Source organism: Asterias amurensis, chromosome 18 (assembly GCF_032118995.1).
Source record: "Asterias amurensis chromosome 18, ASM3211899v1".
In the NCBI taxonomy this organism is placed as follows: domain Eukaryota; kingdom Metazoa; phylum Echinodermata; class Asteroidea; order Forcipulatida; family Asteriidae; genus Asterias; species Asterias amurensis.
In genome coordinates this window covers 15099630-15118797 of record NC_092665.1, presented here as the reverse complement: position 1 = coordinate 15118797, position 19168 = coordinate 15099630, and the positions used below count along the sequence as shown (strand labels likewise).

Genomic DNA, 19168 nt, shown 5'->3' with positions numbered 1-19168 from the left:
AAAATGTTCAACACATAGATTCTAAAGTATACAGAATGTTGTTTCTATACTTAAAAAAAAAATCAACACAAAGTTTAAGGTTATAAACATCTCCATAGCAGTAAATTTTGTCTTTTTTCCTTTTTCACATTTTTTTCACACCAATATTTAGTGAAACTGATCGATTGTCTGTGTATATTTTGTCTGAAATTCCAAATATTTGAATATTACATCTATACTTAAAACATGTTTAACACAAAGTTTAAGGTTATAAACATGTCCATAGCAGTAAATAGGGTATTTTTTTTCCTTTTTTCCCCTTCTTTTCTGTCACCAATATTTTTAAATGAAACTTACAATTGTCTGTGTATATTTTCACTGAAATCCAAATATTTTAATATTACATACACTTAAAAATGTTCAACACATAGATTCTAAAGTATACAGAATGTTGTTTTTTACAAAATGACTGCCACTTTGCTGTAATGTGCGCAGTAATGTGGCTGAATGTGAATTTTGTTAATGCGCATACAATCAGTTCAGTGCTAAATGCACTTGAACTGCAGAAAGAATGCTCTTTTGTTGAGAACGTGGTATAGATCAAATCTGCATTCTGCAACCACGGTCCATGCTGGAACATGCAGCCCAACTTCGGATGCATTCACTGGTACCCAGTACTTGTTTTGAGCTTGAGTGCCAGGTAAAATCAACTATTGTTATACCTCGGTAACAGATTGTGAAGTTTTATTGGTCGAGAACCAATCAAGTGATGTGATACATGGCTAGGAACGCGCGCTGCGCATAACGCACAGCGCAGAGGGTAACATGAGTTTTGTTTACCGATGTACATTATGTTCCCACCATTGGTTAATTTTCTGTGCTTTGTACAAAAAAATCGCGGGTATGAGGGAACAGTGAAGAATTGAGAATTGTTTCTTATTTAAACAACTGCGTATTAAATCACTGCATACTGACAACAGAATTTGCGAAGAGGAAATAAGCCTCGGGTGCCATTCCAACCCCCCCCCCCCCCAGCAATTTCATAGCTATTAGTAACAGCGCGGAATATGTGTGTACATGCCTGTGCAAACCACACGAAGCGAACAAAAATATTTTTTTTTAAGTTGTTGAAAAATGTTCAAACTTCAAAAATTCGCAGAGGAAAGAAGTGGCAGATCATCTAGAATTGTGAAACTATTTCCCCTTTGGCTCACACGGCCACGACCCTGCCAGTTTTAAATGGCCATTTTAGAACACGTCGCCTTCTCTTTTATTCCCTTAATAAACAATATAAATACGAATGTGTATCATCTATTCATTCTAGTTAGGGGACTTGTGCAAACTAAACACCACTATCTTAAAAAAAAAAAAAAAAAAAAAATTCCACCCTTGGCTTAGACTGAACTGAAGTGTATAACAAACCTGGCTTGAAATTGTCTTATTTCTTTTATTATTTTTTATCTTATGAAAAATGTTGTTTCCAAAAACTTATATTGACATTTTGTACTTTGTATGTCATTTCTTTCATTTTGTTTCAATTTTAAAGTTTCAACTCACAACAGACGACTGGTTTCTAGTAGGAATCTTCAGCAGATAGCTTGGATGATAAAATAGTTTCAGGAACTATAGATCACATTGTGAAAGGCGGTGTTCAACCTGGTGCCCAGTGTTGCCTTTATTGCAGAAGGGGTTTCATAGCCTTCCAATGGATCATTGGTACTGCGATTGTTTTCTTGTCTGGGTGTTGAGGATTGGCTGATCACGCCTTGAAGTTGCTCAGATGTCTCAGGTTGGGTTGAGGTGGCACCTGATGTCACTGTAATTGCGGAAGGGATTTCATAGCCTTCCCATCGATCATTGGCGTTGCGATTGTTTTCTTGTCTGGTTGGTGAGGATTGGCTGAGAATGTATGGTAGTTGCTCAGATGTCTCAGGAGGTGTTGAGGTGGCACCTGCTGTCGTTGTTATTGGTACAGTAGGAGGGAGTTCGTAGCCAAACCATGAGTTATTATTGCGGCGATTGTTTTCTTGTCTGGGTTTTGAGGAACGGCTGAGCTTGCCTTGTAGTTGTTGCCAACATCTTGGGTCATATCGGCAACAGATGAAGAGAAGTATGATGGTGATCAGAAGGATGACAATGATGATGACGATGAATGGCATCACAGTTGGTGGTGTTGTGTCTGTAGTGGAGGGGACCTCACTGGGTGGCACAGTTGGTGACGTTGTGTCTGTAGTGGAGGGGTCATTACTGGGAGAAACAGATGGTGATCTTGTGCCTGTATTGGTCGGGACTCCAGTACTCTCATGGTCAGTAGGAATGTTGACAATTAGTTCAGTTTCATAGGAATAGGTTAAATTAACTTTGTCTTTTATTTTACATCTACACTGGTAATATCCCTGATCCGATTGCTGAAGGGGATATATGGTTATCTTTTGTGAATATAGACCTGGCTTTTTTGAGTTGACAATTTGTGGATCATCAAATTTGATATCCGTGTTAAATCCGTGTATACCGTCCCTTTTTGTCCAGTTCACTTTTTGAAGGTCATCAAGTCGCTCAATTGATATTTGACAATCCAGAGTAACACTGTCTCCTTCATGATGCTCCGTTTTATGTTCAGGTAGAAGCTTAATAGTTGCTGGTGGTCCAGTGGTATCTTGAGAGAACACCAGTGCCAGACCACACACCCAGAGCAGCATCCTGAACCACATCAAAGCTAAACCACCTTCCATTCCTACGACTGTACAGTCAAATTATTGCTGGCAACAAGTGTTACTGTTGGGTTGAATATTGCTCACATATTTATGACAGATCCACTTTCATTTCAGACCTTATATACCCAAAATGTAACGTTCTCAAAATAGTTTGTATGTGTTCTTAGTAGGCCTATATGAACTTGTTATGAATACTTTGTCTGTATTTTATCTTTTTGTATAACTGTCAAATTATAATGTATGGCGTTGAGTTGAAAGCCCAACCTGGATGGAGTGAGAGGTGAAAGAGTGAATAAATAATAATATAACCGCCTTTCTATAGCGCCTAACACCCCCAAAAGAAAGTCTCCAAACAACACGAACAATGTAAATCCGGTAACCCATTTCTATAGAGTGGGACATTTAAGTTGGGATTCTTTTCATGAAAACTTTACACATCAGAGCCACCATGACGTAGCCTCGTGAATCCATTCATTTCTATATATGGATTATTGTGAATGTAGTAAACTTTGTTCAATCTACAGTTACCACCATTTATGGAAAGGGCAGGTATGTCCTATTTTGGACTAGTTTTCATAAATACATCATCACTCATTATATCCGAAGTACATAGATTACAGTGTTTAAAAAACTATGGGAATAAAAGGGTACATGGTGACGTATAGGGGGTTAAAAAATACATCAAATTTGTTTCAATTGATATTTATGCCCCATTGGGGAAGCTAGCCGAAGGGGCATATAGTGTTTGCCTTGTCCTTGTTTTTTTTTTGTGCGTGTGCGTGTCAGTGTGACCCATCTTTGGAAGAGAAGTATGATGGTGATCAGAAGGATGACGGTGAGCAGAAGGATGACAATGATGATGATGAAAACGTAATCTTGGTGAAGGGCGACACTGGTGTGGCGGCAGAGGGCGTCTGTTGATTGTGTCTGTAGTGGAGGGGAACTCTCTGGACCTCACAGTTTGTGCTGCTGTGTCAGTATAGTGGAAGCTCAGTAGGATTGTGTATATGTAATTCAACTTAATAAGAATGGGTTAAATTAAAATTGCTTTTCATTACATGACACTGGTAATATCCCATATCCAATTACTGGAGAGGATCTATGTTTATCTTATGTGAATTAAGAGCTGCTGTTGAATTGAAAACTTGTAATGGATTTGATGAGAATCGATAATCCTCATATTATTTGATTTTCGTGTTGGTTACGCTTATGTCCCTTTTTGTTAAGTCCATTCGCATGTCATCAAGTGACTAATTTGTTATGCCCTGCAGAGACGACCAATCAAGCTCAAATTTTCACAGGTTTGTTATTTTATGCAGGTTGAGATACCCCAAGTGAGGAGACTGGTCTTTGACAATTACCAATAGTGTCCACTGCCTTCTTGGTCCAGTGGTATCTTGAGAACACACCAGTGCCAAACCCCACACCCAGAGCAGCACCCTGAACCACATCAAAGCTAAACGACCTTCCATTGCTACGACTGTACAGTCAAATTATCGTTGTCAACAAAATGTTACTGTTCGGTTGAATATCGGTCACATGACAGACCCACTTCCGTTTTAGATCTTATAAACAAATGTATCGTTCTTAAATAGATTATATTTAGTGCATGAACTTGTTATTAGTAATATTTTGTCGGTAGTTTATTTGTTGTTGTAAATTTCAAAAGATATTTTATGGCGTTGAGTTTAGAAGAAAGCACAACCTGGATGGGGTGAGAGGTAAAAGAGTGACGTCGAGGAAATCTAAAAAATAAATAACACAAACAATGTAATATCCGGTAACCCATTTCTGTAGAGTGGGACATTCAAGTTCGGATTCTTTTCATGAAAACTTCACAGCAGAACCACCATGACGTAGCCCCGTGATTTCATACATTTCTATCTATAGATTTCTGTGAATTGTTATTTTTTATTATTTATTCACCCATTTCACAAAGTACAATAATATGTTATGCCATATTTCAAAAGACTACAGCACCTCAGCAAGTAGCTTAGTATGTTAAGTGAAGCTTTCTACCATCCTTATCTTCAAACGCTGTCAGTTAAATGTAAATCTGTGGACATTTTGTTTTGTGTTTCAAAAAGTACACAAAGCCTTTTACAAAGGCGATCAACCAATGATTATGTAGCCCCAAAGGTGACCCAAGAAGAAAAACAAGCAAACAACTTCAATGCAACATTGATTGTTGCAAAATAAACAAGTTCAGAAAAGTTTGTGGTGTTTGGATTATAACAAAAATGCAGAAATTGTGTTTCCCTGACTCCCTGTACAAAACAATGTAACTACACTGAGGCTGCTGAATAAAGAAGTATGGTTTCTTAGTTATTAAAGACAGTAGACACTATTGGTAATTGTCAAAGACCAGTATTCTCACTTGGTGTATCTCAACATATTATGCATAAAATAACAAACTTGTGAAAATTTGGGCTCAATCGATCATCAAAGTTGTAAAAGAATATATGTTATGAAAGAAAAAATTACCATTGTTGCACAATTTATGTGATGTAAGATGCCTAAAAGAGGCTTCAAGCCTGAAATCTTTTAATATTTGAATCTGAAATCAACTCTTTCTAAAAAACTATGTCATTTCAGAGGGAGCCGTTTCTCACAATGTTTTATACCATCAACAGCTCTCCATTGCTCATTACCAAGTACGTTTTTATGCTTTAAAATGCTATTTTGAGTAATTACCAATAGTGTGCAATGCAATAAAGTGAGAATTGAGTGTTCATTATTGGCTTCGACTGAAGGGACCTTGTCAAATATGGAGCGCTTGAATAAATTAGATAAATTTGAAGGCTGGGGGTATTCACCTAGAGAAAATCTCAATTAATGTAAAATCAATTAGGTTCAAGACGCAAGTTAATGCAAGAAGTGGGACAATAAATCAAAATTTATAAAAAAAACTGTTATCTTTTTATTTAATTCCATTACTTCTACAAGTGAAATGTTTCTCAAAGTACTTGATACTTGCAAACACGTTTTTAAAGTTCTATAGTCTTTTCTCTCATTTTGACTCGTTTCCATGGTTAGCTCAGACTGTGCTGCAGTGTAAATAAACCTGGATTGAAAGTAGTTGTTACTACAAAAGCTCAAAAATATTTTACCCATATAAGTAGAACCCAGAAAATGCTGAGCGTGTCATTGTGCGTGCGGTTTCGTTGCGAGACTATTTTTTATGGGCGCGCATACACCATTTATTTACACGTGTATGGCAAAATAATTTGCAGTACAGTAGATGTCACATTGACCAATGAAAATAACTGGAACCAGTTTATGTGTGATGCCAGCTTGCCATTTTGCTATACACGCATGTCACGTGATGCTCATTTTGCCGCATCCACAGATGACACAGAGGGCGGCGGAGCTCAGCGTTCTCCAGGTTCTACTTTTTATGGTTTTACCTAGTTTGTCTTTTCTTTCATTTTCTTTTAAAGTTTTGTATTGCATGCGAATGAAGTTTTAAAGTTTCAACTTGGAGTAGACGGCTGGTTTTTGTTCAGGAGGATTGAGCTCCATGTAGGAATCATCGGGTTGCTTAGATGATGAAGTAGGTTCAGCGATCTTATTGTTATAGACATGCTGAGATGTCTCAGGAGGTGATGTTTTGGTGCTTCGTGTCGGTGTATGTGGTTCTGGTGCTGGGTCTTCATAGTCTACCTCTGGATCATTATCATGGCGATCGTTTTCTTGTCTGGGTGTTGAGGATTGGCGGAGCTTGCCTTGTAGTTGCACAGATGTCTCAGGAGGTGATGTTTTGGCGCTTGGTATCATTGTCTTTGGTTCTGGTGATGGGACTTCATAGTCTAAATCTAGATTATTCTGGCGATCAGTTTCTTGTCTGTGTGAGGAGGATTGGCTGAGCTTGCCTTGTAGTTGCTGCCAACATCTTGGGTCATATCGGCAACAGAGAAAGAGAAGAATGAGGAAGATAAGATTGATGACAATGCTGACAATCAAAACTGCAATGCGCGAGCTGCAGTTTTGACACTTAGAGGCGGAGGGCTGCACAGTTATTGGGGTTGTGTCTGGCAGTTCACTTGTTGGCTTGTGAGTGGACGGTAGATTGGTACTCTCAGAAAAAACTGTCAGAGGGCCAATAGTACATATTGGTGTTGTAGTTATAAAAGAAACAGAAATGGAAAAACAATGAAAGGTTTTGCCATGTTCTGAGTTAGTTATTGTCCTTGTGAGTTCTTGTCCTTGATTACCTCCAGCATTTGTGGGACTAGTAATCCATCCATCGGCTTCAGTAGTCATTCCCATTTCAGACACTGAAGGCATTCGTGTATCTGATAATGTCTTGCATGAGAGACTACTGCCAATAGTCACTGTAGCTGGACCATCAGGGGTGCAAACTGGAAACTCATCAGGGGGAAGGACAAGCAAAGAAGCAACGGTAGATTGGGTGATAATATTAGAGCCTCTTAGTACAAAACACTGGTAATGTCCCTGATCTGATTGCTGGACAGGATCTATGGTTATCTTATGTGAATAAAGAGCTGCCGTTATGTTGACAACTTGTATTGGACTTATAGAGAAACGACTGTCAGTTAGTGCTGGATTACGACCATTCTCATCTACAATGAATCGTCGAGTATCACTTAATCTGCTCCTTCTTGACCATAGCACAACATCAGTTGACTGGAGTGATGATATCTCACAATCCAGAGTAACACTGTCTCCTTCACGTGGCACCGCTGTGTATTCAGGTAGAATCTTAATAGTTGCTGTTGGTATAGTGGTATCTTGAGAGAACACCAGTGCCAAACCACACACCCAGACCAGCATCCTAAACCACCTCAAAGCTAAACCACCTTCCATTCCTACGACTGTACAGTAAACTTATCGTTATCAACTCCACGCCAAAACTTCTATTGTTAAGTCTGGAATCACCTTGCTGTTCTATGTAATAATATAATCAAAGTTATTTGATGTCGATCTACAGCCCTCCAATTTTACAACTGCACAAGGTATTTCTTTGTGAGTTTTGGTTGTACACATTTTTTGTGACGTTGAATGAATTCATTTATGTACATAGCCTGGATACCACACCCACAGCCTACATCTTGTATGCAGGTTGTTCAAGAAAACAAGCATGTAGTTTGCACTCCATGAGAGTGTACATGGACAATGTAATTGTAGTAAACCCAATTCTATGGCGCGGAAGAATAACATAGACCACCAAACCTGTGAATTCATTGAACTGTTTAGCCCTGAGGTTCAGGTACGTCAGTCTACATGTAGAGGTACAATTGAACTTGGCCTTGCCATTAGTAAGAAATCAACTTGATTTCTCGTGAAATTTTAGGAAATTTCCCTTTTGTATTGTCTGTAATATTGAATGCATTGAAGTGTTAAAGCCATTGGACACTTTCGGTAAACAGTATTGTCCAAAGGCCCACACTTCGTGTTTCACAACTTATATAAAAAACGACAAACCTGTGAAAATTTAGGCTCAATTGGTCATCGGAGTCGGGAGAAAATAACGGGAATACCCACCCTTGTTTCCGCACGTTTCGGCGTGTCATGACATGTGTTTAAAATAAATCTGTAATTCTCGTTATCGAGAATTGATATTGTTTTATTGTTTTCTCAAAAAGTAAAGCATTTCATGTATTAATATTTCAAGAGAAGTCTTTCACCATTACCTTCTGTAAACCCTGTAAGTTATTTGTAAATCTGTGAACTTTTTTTCTTTTTTTCTGTACCGAAAGTGTCCAATGGCTTTAATCCTGATTCTCGGGCACATTACACTGTCACTTTTTATTTATTTATTTATTTATTTATAATTTCAGGCTTTAAAAAACATACAAACACACAGCAACAGTAACAGAAAATTTAGGATTTAAAAACATTAGGAAAACAATGAGAGACCTAACAAATGAAACAGAAAAGGCAAACAGAATCCTAGGGATTGCCCAAAAGCGAACCAAATCATTATCCAAAGGGACAAGACCTTGGTCCTCATTTGGTCCTCATTTGTACCTTGATCTGTCAAGTTACACTTGAACTTGAACAAATGAGCTCAACATTTTGATGAAAAAATTTGGTCCCAATTTAAAGGTCAAATGTTGATTGAATATCATCATACTTTGGAAAATGGACTAGAATAATTCCCTGCACAGACTGTATTTGAAATGTGACGTCTTAAAAAAACAATTCTCTCTATCTAGTGGATTTACAAATTTCAGATTGACTGTGGAGCCCCTTGTAGTAGACTAAACTATCAAAAGAGAGTTTAATCAAAATTATGACCTATTTGTGACAGCATTGCCTTAGACTTTGCTGACTGTTCACAAAAACCTGGTTGAAGTGTCCTTCATTGCATAGGATAAAAGCATCAAATCAAAAGATTTAGCTTTGACTTTACCTTGGTAGTTATTAGTGTTATATATTTTTTTTTCTCTCTCTCTTTAAAAGTATTAAGTCCTTCTAATTAATGAAGTTTAAAAGTTGTAAGTCCTTCAAATTAATAAAGTTTAATAAAAGTTGTAAGTCCTTTAAATGAACAAAGTTAAGTTGTAAGTCCTTCAAATGAACAACAATTTAAAGTTGTAAGTCCTTCTAATGAACAAAGTTCTTAGACCTTCAATTCAAGTCAAAACTCACATTTTTGAAGAAGTAACCCATAAGTAACAGCCCTTTTTACAAGGCGTCATCTAGAAGCAGATGCTTGTTCAAATTAATAGAGTTTTAAAGTTTCAACTCGGAATAGACTGCTGGTTTTTGTTCAGGAGGATTGAGCTCCATGTAGGAATCATCAGATTGCTTAGATGATGAAGTAGGTTCAGCAATCTTATTGTGATAGACATGCTGAGATGTCTCAGGAGGTGATGTTTTGGTGCTTCGTGTCGGTGTATGTGGTTCTGGTGCTGGGACTTCATAGTCTACCTCTGGATGATTATCATGGGGATTGTTTTCTTGTCTGGGTGTTGAGGATTGGCAGAGCTTGCCTTGTAGTTGCTCAGATGTCTCAGGAGGTGATGTTTTGGCACTTGGTATCATTGTCTTTGGCTCTGGTGATGGGACTTCGTAGTCTAAATCTAGATTATTCTGGCGATCAGTTTCTTGTCTGTGTGAGGAGGATTGGCTGAGCTTGCCTTGTAGTTGCTGCCAACGTCTTGGGTCATATCGGCAACAGAGAAAGAGAAGAATGAGGAAGATAAGATTGATGACAATGCTGACAATCAAAACTGCAATGCACGAGCTGAAGTTTTGACACTTAGAGGCGGAGGGCTGCACAGTTATTGGGGTTGTGTCTGTCAGTTCACTTGTTGGCTTGGGGGTGGACGGTAGATTGGTACTCTCAGAAAAAACTGTCAGAGGGCCAATACTACAATTAAGTACTGTACCTGTACATGTAACCACAGCTGTAGAAAAACAATGGAAAGTTTTGTCATTTTCCGAGTAAGTTACCGTCCTTGTGAGTTCTTGTCCTGGATTACCTCCAACTTGTCTGGGACTTGTTACCCATCCATCAGTGGTTGGCATTCCATTTTCAAACACTGTGGGTATCATTGTATCTGATAACGTCTTGCACAAGAGACTACTGCCAATAGTCACTGTAGCTGGACCATCAGGGAAGCAAACTGGAAAATCATCAAGGTGGTAAACAAACGATTGAATTTCAGTAGATATGGCGATAGTAGCAGAGTTTCTTAGTACAAAACACTGGTAATATCCCTGATCTGATTGCTGGACAGGAGCTATGGTGATCTTATGTGAATAAAGAGCTGCCGTTATGTTGACAACTTGTAATGGACTTATAAAGAATCGATTGTCAGCATGTGCAGTGAGACCATTCTTATTTACGATAAATGTGGGAGGATCATACAAACTGCTCCTTCTTGACCATAGCACGTCATCAGTTGACTCGATTGATGATATCTCACAATCCAGAGTAACACTGTCTCCTTCACGAGGCATCGCTGTGTATTCAGAAAAAATCTTAATAGTTGCTGTTGGTCCAGTGGTGTCTTGAGAACACACCAGTGCCAAACCACACACCCAGAGCAGCATCCTGAACCACATCAAAGCTGAACCATCTTCCATTGGTTTGACCGTACCGGTGGTTTTTTGTTACCTTCTCAATGCCACAACTTGACTTAAGGCTAGAATGGCAATAATTTTGATTGTGTAAAGATCATTGATCAATGTCATTTGCTGTGGATCTACAATCCTCAAGTTTCACAACCCAAGTTCAATGTGTTCCTATGCTATTTTGTGTGTTATTGAATGGATTATTTACGAAGCTGGGAGCTCCACCCAAAGTATACTCTTGTAAAAATAAAAGACTGTCTCTTGGGTTCCATAAGAAAAACATCATGACTATTGTGATTTCAAGTCATCCCAAGCACAGGGTGAGACAAAATAACATCGACCGTCAAACCTGTGAATGCATTCAACTGTTTAGCCCTGATGTGACAGTATACATGTAAGGGTCCTTGACCTTGTCGGTAGTTATTCATACACTGGATTTGTAAATGTTATTGAGTTTGACACAATTTTGTTTTTGTGTAAAAGTGTCTGGAAAAATAATATGAAACTAAAATTTTGATTTGTTTTAGAAATTTAATACATGGAAAACAAGGAAAATAATGTCAATTCCGGTCATAACCTTTAATGTGAACTCTTTGGTTGACTGGAAGTAGGTCAGAGCTTGCGGCCGTTTGCAGCCGCTTTGGGAACTGTTATCTGGCTACTATGGTCTCTCAAGGGTTAAACTGTGGAAGCAGAGATTGTTGATTAAGGGAATAAAAGAGTAGGCGACGAGTTCTTAAACGGCAGTTTAAACCTTGCAGGGTAAAGGCCCTCGCCGTATGAATTGCGTTCCGCGTCAATTAAATTGGCGTACATTAGCTTGCGCGCCCAACGCGCAAAGCGAGCCGGTCTTAAACAGCCTCAGCTGTGTCTTTATCAACCATTTAAACACCCCCACGTGACGCGCTCTCGAATAGCGAAACTGTCTGGGGTATTTATGAATGTGATATTTTTAATTTTACTATTATTTTTTATTATTTTTATCAGATCGACCCCACCTGTTTGGAAGCTCTGCCGTCCGATCTCCAGAAAGAGATTCAGCAAGCCTATCAGAGACAGCTCCAAACACCCGTCATCATCCCGCCGTCAACCAAACCTCCTGCCTCAACCAAATCAAGCCCCTTTAAGTTGAATCGAAGGAGGGGTCGCCCACGTAAGACTAGTCCCCGCAAGGGGGCAAGGCAGGGTGTCAGACTCCCCGGAGCTGTTGGTATCCTGGAAATGGTTACTGGTGTAAAAAGTTCACCTGTCGGCAAAACTTCGAGCGGAGTTGGCGACAAATCTAATCCAACAGGTACTTTTAAAATTGTTATTTAAAAAAATTTAAATATGATACAGTGGACTCTTTATAATACCTTGTATAAACTGGCGTCTCGTATCTTTCAAGGTTGTAATTTAAGGAACACGTTGCCTTTGTAACCGTTTGTTATAAAATGCATATGGGTAGAAAGATGTTGTAAAAGTAGAATACAATGATCCACACAAACATGCCTCGAATTTGCACGGTTTCCCTTTTACCTCGCGACTAACACGGTCGGTCATTTATGGGAGTCAATTTTTTGACTCCCATTTATGGCCGATCATGTTAGCTAGCACAGTAAAAGGAAAACCATGCAATTTCGAGGAAAATTTGTGTGGATCATTATATTCTACTTTTAAAACATCTTTCTACCCATATGCATTTTATAAAAAGCGGTTCCAAACGCCTTTTATAGACCAACTCGTCTGATCCAAGGCAATGTGTTCCTTTAATGAGGGGTCAACTGTATTAGTAAAAGTGATATGGACCACAAAATTATTATTGGTCAAGTTTCCTCCGAAATGGATGTGGAACAGGCTCAAAAACAGAATGTTTTTTCTTTCTTTTTTTCTTGCAAACATTCTACTTTTTACTCCCACCATGCAAAGTTTCAAATCCTACTTATTATGTTCATATTTGTTGTAGATTATTCGCCTGAAGTGTTGCACAACTCTGACATACCTGAAAGCGAGGACACACCAAAGGCGCAACCTGTTAATCTGTGTGGGGCCGTGGGATTAAGGGATGTTAAACAAATGCTCAAAGAATGGACTACATCTGTTGAAGGTAATAATATTAGTATAGAGTATTTTGCAAGGCGCCAAAATCCACCAAATTAAGGCGCTGGAGGCGTACAAGAGAAAAGTTTCTCAAGGCTGGTAATAAGCACAACAAATATTGCTTATGGAAACGGGTTAACCGTCCCAAAGTGTCATCTGAATTACATGATTTTAACAGGGCCCATTTTCATGGCCCTCCTTAAAGTAAGCAAAGAATCAGCGCTTGCGGAAGCCTTTACGCCAAGCATATTTCATGGGTTAGCAAGGAATTTTTACTTGTGCGCATGCGTTACTAGGCATTCTTTGCTTAGAAAGCTAATGCAGAAATTCAGAGCCTGCCCTGCAAGCGGAGAATGGCGAGTGAAGCACAGAATTTGGCGGTAAGCAGAGCCATGAAATTTGGCCCTGGTGCTCTGCTGAATTTCTGCTCGGCAAAGAGATTATCCGTTTCATACTTTCTTCTCCAGAGCCTGGTGATGAGGATATAGATCACCTCGTGCTGTACCTAAATCAACTCATCATGGATAGAAACTTAGAGATGACTGATCTTGTCTTAAGAGGAATGAAGAGGTAATCAGAATAGTTATTGGTTCTTATATTATACACATGTTGACTGGCTATGAGGTACATTATTATAGTTATACACATATTGACTGGCAATGGGGTACTGGTAACTAGTTACCAAATTATGCCAGTCAATGTGTGATTTATAAAACACCTCGGTCTTAAATAAGAACAGAAAATTGGAAAAGAATGGAAGTGTTTTAGTTGTTGTTCACGGTTCATTTCAAGAGAGGGCGCTGTAACCATGCAGGCACTATTTTAAAAGACTACGGTAGTGCCCGGTGGGCATTATTCCTGCGTTCACTAGACTATATAAGTTCACCCCACGTGACCGTGTTTCAACCAACAGGACTTCAAAACAAGCAAGAGGTGTGTTTTAAAAGCGCTTTATCGCATCCATAGATGTGTATCAAAGCACTCGGTAGTTTGTCCTGCAAGGTTTGTGGAGCTATGTTTTTGAAGTATGAAACCTATTCCTGTTAAGCACCATGTAATGGTTTACGAGGTGCTTTGGCGCAAAATCAAACCAGGAACACAAGGGCAAACCCCTCCTCTTTTCGATAAGTATTTTTCAGATTTGTGCGCATTATAAATGTTCTGTATTATTAGCTACGTCATGTGTTTACAAAAAAAATCGGAAAAGGATTAAATTTTGTCAATGTCAATTATTCTGAATGGCCTCTAAGAATTCTTCTTTTTAAATTTAGTTGCAATATTTTTAATTCAATTTGTCTGTGTTTTTTTCTTCAAAAACAGACTTTCTAATCAGATGGAGTCTACATCCCCATGGAGAGATGCATACCAGATTATTGAAGACAGGGTACAAGACACAATCTCACAGATCTACAAGAGCAAATTAAAGAGAGTTTGAAAATGAACTAAGATGAAGTCTTTACAGGCATTGAACTTCGCTCTTAAATTGGCCTGGCAATTTCCCTCTAGTTAAAGGGGCACTCTATGAGGGAAGTTTTAATTTGTGTTGGAACTTTGCAAAGGGCACCACAGCAAAAGCACAGGGCACCATGGCAATTGCTGTGGGTGTCGAGGCGTGTCTTTATTTGAAGAGAAAAACTTTCTCTAATATCCAACAGGGGTTGATTTCACAAAGATAGTTCTAAGTATTGTTTGAAGCTCTGCATGGTGTGGATAAATAGGAAGAAACTATAAATAAATAGTAAACTTGTGGGTACAACCATGTGTAAATCTGTTTTGTGGGAGTGTTGGCTATGAAAAGAGCCGGTGTGGTCTCAGCGTTTCAAACAGTTAACTCTAAACAGTATACTCTTTCTCATGAAGATGAGCAGAGTATGTACTTTAGGATACATAAAGTGAGGATACTGGTCTTCAACAATTTCTAAAAGTATACCTTTTAACTTAATGTTTATGTAAAGAATTGTGTATATGTTCATTAAAAGGATTCAGGAAATTTTAAAAATTATGTTTTCTCAAATTTAAAAGCATTTCAGATTAAAATTTTACTTGAGGATTGGCACTCATGTTATGAACTTGATAATCACTTCATATTTAAGTAAATTGTTGCTTTTTTTGTATGAAAAAAAATATACTTTTATATAATAAATACAGTCTTGAAGAATAAAAAACGCACTCAGTTTGACAAGTGTTATTTACTCCCCTTCTGTAACTGTGGAATACAGAATGAAAAACACAGCATGCTGCAAAACTGTAGAGGGCGCCCGGTATTTTGAACAGCTGGTTTTGGGTTCTTCTCAAAAACCATGAAGGAAGAACCCCACAATTTTTTTCGGTGAAGTAAAGATTTAAAGGCTATTTATTTACAAGAAAGTTCTTGAATAGGTGTTCAAAATTGCATGGGGTTATTGACTTTCAAGCCTGGAGAAACTTTATCAAATAAATTACAGGGAAATACGAGCGGCGACTTTTTTTTCCGCGTGGGGCCTTAAATTTTGGGGCGGCATTTTTTATTGGCGGCGACGGAACTTTTCAATTTTGGTATGTGGCAACTTTAATTTAAGCATGATTTAAGGTAGCAACTTTTTTTTGAAACCTCATGACAGTTTTAACGAAAAGGCACTAATTGTAAACAAAACTATAATAAACTACACACTTTGAACTATATATTTTCGTCACGTGTGAAGTTTCAACTCTGAGTTTCGTTCAAAATAGATGTTGTTTTACTTGTTAAAATCTGGTTTCGGGCTAGCCCCACTTAATTGTGTGGCCAATAAGGGTTCAGCCTTGGCCACACAAGTGGGGCTAGCTTATAGGGCCTATGGTGTTATGTACATATATAGGCATAAGAAAAAAGTACAATTTTAGTTGCATCGCTCTTGTATTTGGCCAGTGACGTAACCAGGAAAGCGGGCATGGACATGGGTTACCACCTTCTCTGTCTCTTGCAATTGCTCCTCAAAAAATTAATGCAATTTTTAAAAAGGAGGCTACAAAATGCACAGCAAAGAATTTAGGACGGAAGATTGTGAGTTAAACAGTTTTTCAATAGGATTTTTTTGTTTTTAAATCACAATGGATCAGCCCATACTTTGATTTGTTTCAAACTGCACCTTTATTTCATTCAAACTTACCCCCCCCCCCTCTCCGCTAATTTAAATGTGAAAAGATGACATCATCGCTTTCCCGTCGTCGGCAAAGGTTGTTAACTGGTATCCTGTTTACATTAATGTTATACACATACGAGTGGGTTGTTAACCAGCGATCTGTCAAGGGTTTTTATTTCAACCTCGTTTATTAAGTAAATTAATTCCCGCTGTTTATGCATCGCGTATTTATGGCGGGATCGAGGAATGTAGAAGCTGTTCATAGGACCTGGGGACGTCCTAAATAATTATTATGATGAACACATAATGCATGTGGGTAGTAGAGGGTTTTTCTTCGCAGAGACACTACGTGTGACCCACTACGTGGTTGGAACGGAAAAATATTGGTAAGTGATTTTATTCCTTATTTTTCAACCCTTTGTGTGTAATATTAAAGTGTGAAAATAACAACATGATGACATGTTATTTTGGTGATTTGAGTGCCATTGTCGTGAGGCATCTGGTTGTTTAGATCTTCTTTTTTAGATCTTGTTTTTAGATTATTTTGATCAAAATTTTATTTTAGATAGGCCTAGCAGCTTTCAATTTTCGCCGACTGACTACTCGGTACACTTCCGGTTCTTGGCAGTGACCCCAAAACTAAGGTCTGTTTTTTGGTTGTGTTTGTGTTTTGTGTTGCTTTGTTTCTTATCTCGTCCTTTACGATATATAAGCTAAATCATCGATAGAAATAATATGACCATATTGTTGTTGTTACAACATTGCCCCCTTTATATATAATATAACAAAATAAATTGTTCACAAAAATATTGTTTTGTTATTTATTTGCTGAAATTACAATAATTTAGGCATAAAAGTATAATTAAGTAATAGTAAAACTTATTAATTTAATATTGTTAAAGAAATAATGAGATAATTGCTCTGAAAAATTTCCGTATGGCGTCACCACTTTTCATTCGATATGAAATAATATAGGAACTTATTTACCTGATTGATATTATATCCCTTTTTGTAAAAATTAGTGAAAAAGTTGTGGCGCCATACGGAAAGTTATCCAATTGCTCTAACTATTAATCCTAAGGGGAGTAACCATCATTGGGACAGGTGGCTGAATTAAACATAAAAACAACATGTTGAATACTTCTTGATCATCAATTATTTTACTAAGTTCCAACTCCAATCTAACTCCAAGAGAAGTTGGCCACAAAAGTTTGGATTTTCTTTTCTATGGCTCTACCATTTCTAGTAAACAGTGATTGCGGTTTAATGTCTTATCCGAAGGATAAAGTAATGATTGATGGTTAAGTGTCTTGCTCAAGGATACAAGTGCCCTGACCGGGACTCGAACCCACAGTCTGCTGATCAGAAACACTACAACTTGAGTCCGGTGCTCTTAATCGCTCCGTCGCTACTTGTGCTTTTAAAAAATCGAATCGTCCTACACTTTATTTTTTAAATTTTGATGCAACCCTGGCCTCAATTTTATAGTTATAGCTTCAGTACTTATGACACACTTATTGTCTGCTACTATACAGAAGCAAGCATGAAACCAGTGCCAAATTGTGAAATGATAGGTTCAAAAGTTTGGATTGTAACCTTATTATTCTGGTAAGCAGAATTTTGTGTGGCTCAGCTGTTTTTTGTGCTTTTAAGCAGAGCGAAAATGGGACCACATGTTTGTCTTTTGACCTTTACTTTTCCCCTGGACGTTGACCATTGGGTTTAGCTGGTATGCTCCTATCTCTGATCAGCTGATGTCCTTGTTCTGTTTCTGATAAAAATGTTGAAAAAAAAAAAGAAATATGTACAAAGTGTTGTGTGCTCGGTTGTTTCCTCTTGATTCTTGTCGTTATAAAGGCATGTTTGGTTTTAGACAATAGACACTGAAGAGATCTTGTCAATGTTTGCTTTGAATCATCACGATATGAATTGTAAACGAACAAGTCTCTTTCAACATTTTTATTAGTGAGGGTACCACCAGTTGCAGTATAAAGTCCTAATTCTCTAATATACCGTTGCTGTATGGTGGTTAGGCCTTATATTGCGCAGCTAACTATACATTTTCTTTGAAGTTAAGCACCAATGCCAATTCTTCCCTTTAAACTGTTTTCGTCCGGCCTGTGGCTCACTCTTCCTGAACATTTCCTGTGTCTGTCATTAAATTCAGTCTACAACTCTGGCCTCAGCGATTCCTAAATTTTGAAGGGCAATCAAAACTGAAGGCAGTTGGTCGAAGCTCTTTTCACACTGTATTCTTTATCCTTGTGGGTTACGGCCCTGGAATTTGCCTGGATTTTTTTCCCCCCACAGTTACCCTGGCGCACTTTCACACTATATGTCTATTTAAAGGGTACTTTTTCAAAATGTCCACAGATTAACATTAAACATAGGGTTTGAAGATAATGATAGTAGAAAGCTTCCCTTCAAATATTATTAACTGAGGTTCTGTAGTTTTTGAGAAATTAGTAAAACAAGTCACAAAATAATTGTTGTCTCAGTGAGATGAAAGTTATTTTAGCATAAACATAGCATAACTGATACATTTTAAAATGCTAAAACTGAGACGAAGATTATTTGTTTTACGCATTTCTCAAAAACTACAGCACCTCAGTAAGTAAAATTTCAAGGGAAGCTTTCTACTGTCTTATGATCTTCAAACTGTGTAAGTTTAACGTAAATCTGTGGACATTGTGTTTTGTCTAAGGAAAAAGTATGACCCTTTAAGGGGGTTCCAGTTGCATGTTTCAAGAATTTACCCCAGGGTTTTACAGCTTACCCCTATTCCAGAACAGGGGTGGCTACATGTGACCAGGGTATGGCCCTTTGCCGGGGTAGAACCGGGATAAAGCGATCAGAGAAAGAGCAGGGCCCAATTTCATTGAGCTGCTAAGCACAAAAATTTGCTAAGCATGAAATTTCTTCCTTGTAAAAACAGGATTACCAACCAAGTTTCCATTTGATGCATTTCTTGTTTACTGGTATTCAGCTGTTTTTGGTTGCTTATCATGACAATCACGTGGAAATTTGGTTGGTAATTCTGTTTTTATCAAGGAATAAATTTCATGTGTTTCAAAATTTCAATGTTCTCAATTATTATCTTGTAAAAATGTGTGATTTTAAATTTTAATCAGGCTCATGACTAGAGGTCATTAGTGAAGTTTGCATGGATTTCATTTTATTGGTTTTGCTTATTTGGGAACTCAATATTTTTTTATTTATTTAATTTGATCAAGACTCAAATGTACTCTC

The 19168-nt window shown here is 37.9% G+C and overlaps 3 protein-coding genes across 10 annotated transcripts in view; 2 read left to right on the top strand and 1 right to left on the bottom strand.

Moving 5' to 3' along the window:
- The window catches only part of LOC139950482 (DNA repair protein REV1-like), a 51179-nt gene extending 36294 nt beyond the window's left edge, over nt 1–14885 (top strand). The window contains exons 12-15 of the mRNA XM_071949178.1: nt 11727–12033; nt 12685–12825; nt 13286–13388; nt 14139–14885. Coding sequence (XP_071805279.1) covers nt 11727–12033; nt 12685–12825; nt 13286–13388; nt 14139–14253 — 666 coding nt within the window. The 3' untranslated portion in view covers nt 14254–14885. The remainder of the gene's footprint in view (nt 1–11726; nt 12034–12684; nt 12826–13285; nt 13389–14138) is intronic.
- LOC139950910 (uncharacterized) lies at nt 5855–10751 on the bottom strand. The gene is made up of 2 exons (XM_071949752.1): nt 9395–10751; nt 5855–7528 (listed from the first exon to the last, which is right to left on the bottom strand). The coding sequence occupies exons 1-2, from the start codon at nt 10749–10751 to the stop codon at nt 6159–6161; spliced, it is 2727 nt and encodes a 908-aa protein (XP_071805853.1). The 3' UTR covers nt 5855–6158.
- Nucleotides 14886–16226: 1341 nt separating the features above from the next.
- LOC139951106 (kinesin-like protein KIF1A) overlaps nt 16227–19168 on the top strand; it is an 80071-nt gene continuing 77129 nt past the window's right edge. For all 8 annotated transcript variants that reach the window (XM_071949940.1, XM_071949942.1, XM_071949939.1 and 5 more), the window contains exon 1: nt 16227–16305. The gene's annotated coding sequence lies outside the window, so the exon portion shown is untranslated. The remainder of the gene's footprint in view (nt 16306–19168) is intronic.